The 4,697-nt window shown below is 36.4% G+C and overlaps 1 protein-coding gene across 1 annotated transcript; it reads left to right on the top strand.

Annotated features, from left to right (window-relative positions):
• LOC132169443 (dirigent protein 4-like) lies at positions 1–483 on the top strand. The gene has a single exon (XM_059580475.1). The coding sequence runs from the start codon at positions 1–3 to the stop codon at positions 481–483; it is 483 nt and encodes a 160-aa protein (XP_059436458.1).
• The last annotated feature ends 4,214 nt before the right edge of the window (positions 484–4,697 follow it).

Here is a 4,697-nt window from a genome sequence, read left to right as displayed (position 1 = left end):
ATGCCGGTGCTTCCTTATCACATGTTGGAGAAGGAGACTGTCCTCCACTTCTTCCTGCACGACACGCCCGGCGGCAGTCGCCCCAGCGCAGTCCGGGTGGTCCAAGCCAAAGGCACGACGCATAACACGTCGCTCACGCCATTGGGCACAGTTTGGGTCGTCGACTATCCTTTGACCGAGGGCCCCCACCCAAAATCAACGGTCGTCGGCAACTCCCGAGGCATGTATGTGTCGGCTGGGCGGGAGGAGTTGATGCTCGTGGCATACCTTGATTTTGGGTTCACAAGCGGTGAGTTCAACGGCAGCTCCATCAGCGTGCTTTCTAGGAATCCAGTGACGCAGATTGAGAGGGAGTTCGCGGTGGTCGGTGGGCGCGGGAAGTTTAGGATGGCTAGAGGGTTTGCCAATCTTAAGTGTATTTTCTTCAATGCGAGTAATGGTGATTCCATTGTAAAATACGAAGTGGTGGTGAGGCATTACTGAGATAACTAGCTACCATCTAATTGGAATAAAAATAAATAAATTAAATAATTAAAATGTCACTGACCATATAATTAAAATGCCAAGTGTGTTTTATTTGTTTTATTTTATCAAATAACATAGAAGGAAAAAAAAATAAAAATCATTGATTTGTTCATCACATATATAATAAATTTCTGTCAGAAAAATGGGGATAACTTATAATATGTTGAGACCTCAATTTTTAAGTTAATGGAATTGAGACCTATTTTTTGAATTTTTGTAAATCAATATCTTCGTAGTATACATTTTTTGTCAAATAGATGACAAAAACAATATAAAAAATATAAATGTACTCATCATATCAAAGAAATTAAAAACATAAATAAAAAATAAAAGTTTAGGTTTGGGTGATAACACCTAATAGAGCTGTGGTTGGGTCGTCAGTCGTCACTCAACTATACAATCTAAGCCACATGGTGGTGGATTGGGTGACAACACCCAACAATGGTCGTGGTTAGGTTGTCACCCAACCCCATGCGGTTGTAGCGTGGTTGAGCGCTGTCACCTAGCATGGCCACATGGTTGGGTTTACCATTTTTTTTATTTATTTGAGGGGCAAAATTATATTTTCTTGTTATTTATTTGATAAAAATATATATATTTATACTAATGGGTCTTGATTTACAAATATTTAAACCACGGGTCTTGATCATTTCATTAAATTGAAAACTAGAATCTCAATGTTAAGAAACAAGAAAGCACGTGATGTATTTTTTATACTTTTCTTTAATTTTTGCATAAATCAAAGCTTATGTGACGTGATATTCTAACCAAATAACTAATCATTATGCACCAAATGTTATAGAAGACCATATCACTTTTTTTTTTTTTTTTGAAAGTGAAAACATTTCATACTCATTTATTGATAAAAGCAGAGATGGAGGGAGGGGGGACCGGGGTAGGCCATGGTCCCCCCCAAATAAGGAAAAAAAAAAAAGGTAAAGTAATGTTTTAAGTTTAGTCATTTGGTCCCCCTCTAAAAAAAAAAAATTAGCCATATTTTTAGATTTTTTGACCATATCCAATAAAAACTTTTGGTCATTTTCTTAATTTTTTTGGGCCATACCCATTAAGTTGTTGTTTTTTTTTTTAATTTTTGGTCCTTACTTTCAAATGTCCATTTTTTGGCCATTACTTTCGAATGCTAATTTTTTTTTTTTTTTGGCCCTTACGGTAGTCTTTAGTTTATAAAAAACAAACAAAAAATAAATTTTTTTTTTAATAAAAAAATTCTAAAGACCCAAAAAAATTTTTTGGCTGGCCCCTCTCATAAAATTTCCTGGCTCCATCCCTGGATAAAATGTTGCGAGCAAGAGCTCTTACAAACAGAGCAAACAGCTCTGAAGCAAATCATAGCCGAAGCTAAAGTTACAGGTGTCAACAACATACCAATCAACCATTACAAACAACATTCGCTAACCCATGACTATTCATCAGGTTTAATATCAGATGTGTACGAAATAGACACAATCCAATGCATAGGTAGCGTTTATTCGTCGGTACTGAGAGCAAATAACCCCCATGTCGAAATTCAACCTCCTCAACCCGAAAGCCAGGATATCGTTCACACCCACAACCCAAAAGTCTGGACCAAAGCATTAACGTGCAGATCAAAGAGAGACAACAGAGCCTTATTACAAGCAACAAAAAAAAAAAGGGAAAGAAAAGCGTATAGGGAAATAAAGAGATAAAACATAAATATAAGCAAATACAGGGATAAACAGAAAAACAACAAAAAGAAGCCAACAAAACAGGGAAAAATAACAGGAAAAGCACACAAAGCGAATAACGAAAGCCGATCGCGTGCTAGCTGGAAACCGATACGGAAGGTGGCGTTGGAAGCTCATTGCAGGGAGGGGGGGGGGCGTGAAAAGATCTGGCAAGGGACGATGGGCGGCAAAGCGGGTGTGAAGGAGATCGGCGGCGCACACAAAACAAACTGGGGGGAGAGTTTGAATGAATCCCCATGAGCAGCACCCACAGAGTGTGCCAAATAAACAAAGGCAACAAATAACAACACACCAAGATAAACGGAAAAAAAACAGGCAGAAAACAGAATGCAAATAAATCAAAATAAAAAACTAAATCAAACCAAAACCGGAGAGAACATAAATCAAACCACAGCCGGAGAGACAAATCTAGTGCAAAATGGTGGGATGGGCACGAGCGGATCCAGATAACAAGGTGGTGGGGCACGAGTCGAGGTGGACCAGGCGAAGGGCGGTAGATTGGGCAAAGACGAAACGATCCAAAGCCAAGCTCGACTCAGCAAAAGACGTGGCAGAAGATGATGGTGGGGGAGGAAAGCGGCAAGGTGGAAAAAGGCTAGGCGGCCACAGCAGCAAAGAGGGAAGGGCCACGCCAGAGAAAAAATGGAAACAGAGGGGCAAAGGGGCGCTAGAGAAGAGGGAGAGAGGATGCAATGGGGCTAGGGGCATCAAGTAATCTGCTAGCACCCGATACGAAGAGGGCGAGGGGAGGAGGGAGGCAGCCAATGGCCATCCCTTCTCTCCTAACTTGTGGTTACCTTACATGTGCGACTGCAGTGCTATGAGAAAAAGATCTAGGGTTTTGGCGCACTAGTTTATGAACAAGATCACGTCACTTAAACTTTGTGGTGATGAAAAATAATGGGGTGGTGCCTGGTGGTGTATATTATTACATTATTAATCCTTAAACATAGAAGGTGAAGTAGCTGAAATTTTCATTCCTCAATTCTTTTTTTATTTTATTTTTTTAAATCGCAGTAATACGAGAATGTTCCTAGCCTCTGTTGGGACTGATTTTCCTGAAGGTTTAGTGGAAGATGTTTCCGAGGATTGGGCTGAAGATTGACGATGTTGTTGGGCCTTAAGCCTGTGTTTGGACTGATTTTGGGCCGATGGCTCTCGGTTGGGCCCACTAGACCTTTATACATCTAGGTATTTCCAAATTTGTTTATATCTTTAATTTTTCACAAACATTAATTCTAATCTATCCCCAACAAGGAGAGTAAATGTGAATAAGGAATTTTATTGAAATATGTATACATTACATATATTTATATTTGGATCTCGATCTGGCTTGTATGCTGTAGTTAAAAATAAGGAATTTTATTGAAATATGTATACATTACATATATTTATATTTGGATCCGGCTTGTATGCATGCCACTAAAAAATTGAAGGGTGGAGATTTAACTAAAGTAATTAAAAGGGCACAGATTTGTCATTCACCACTTCATCTATTTATTGGTATTTATTATGACAGATCTATACCCTTCAATTACTTTAGTTAAATCCTCACCTTTCAATTTTTTAACAGCATGTATGCTATAATTTTAACTACAGCATACAAGCCGGATCCATTGTATAAAACCCCTACATTATATTAGTAGTATATAACCATTTTAATGCCAAAGTGCACATATTTTTTTTGAGGAATGATAGGGACCCAACTTTTTTGCCCAACAAAAGTCCAACTTTTGCCTTATTTATTTTTAAAAAATAAAATAAAATAAAAAATGGAAAAAATGTTTGAAGCAACCCTATCTATTTTTTGTCTTTCTTTCATTTGGTATTTTTTAAAAAATGAAAATTGGTATTTTTTCATAATAATGTCATTTTTTTCAAGAAAATGTCATTATTATGAAGAAAAATACTATTTTTCATTTTTAAAAAAATATTAAATAAAAGAAAGGCAAAAAATAGATAGGGTTGCTTCAGACATTTTTTCCATTTTTCATTTTGTTTTTTTTAGAAAAAAAATAAAGAGTAAAAGTTGGACTTTTGTTGGGCAAAAAAGTTGGGCCTTTAGCATTTCTCATTTTTTTTTCTTTCTTTCATGAAAGTTCATTGGGTGACTTTCTCAAAACCAATTATAAAAGTATTTGTCAATAAATATTTATACATGACATAAAAAATCAATCTATCCCATCAATAAATTAATCTTCTAGTTTCTATATATCATATCTTATAGTGAAAATATGTTATTATTTATATTTTCAATACATACCAAACAAAGAACAATGTTTTCAATTTCACTTTCGGAGTTTCAACCAAAAACAGATAAATCAATAGTTTTTGGCAGAAAGTATCTTCATCTCAGAGCATTTTTCATTGAAAAATTTCATGTCCAAACAAGTATGGCCTTAATTTGGATAAATCGTAAAATTATGTATTTTTAGGTGATGGGGT

Source organism: Corylus avellana, chromosome ca2 (genome assembly GCF_901000735.1).
Source record: "Corylus avellana chromosome ca2, CavTom2PMs-1.0".
Classification (NCBI taxonomy): Eukaryota; Viridiplantae; Streptophyta; class Magnoliopsida; order Fagales; family Betulaceae; genus Corylus; species Corylus avellana.
The sequence above is the reverse complement of the archived record's forward strand: the minus strand, read 5'-3'. Positions and strand labels throughout refer to the sequence as shown.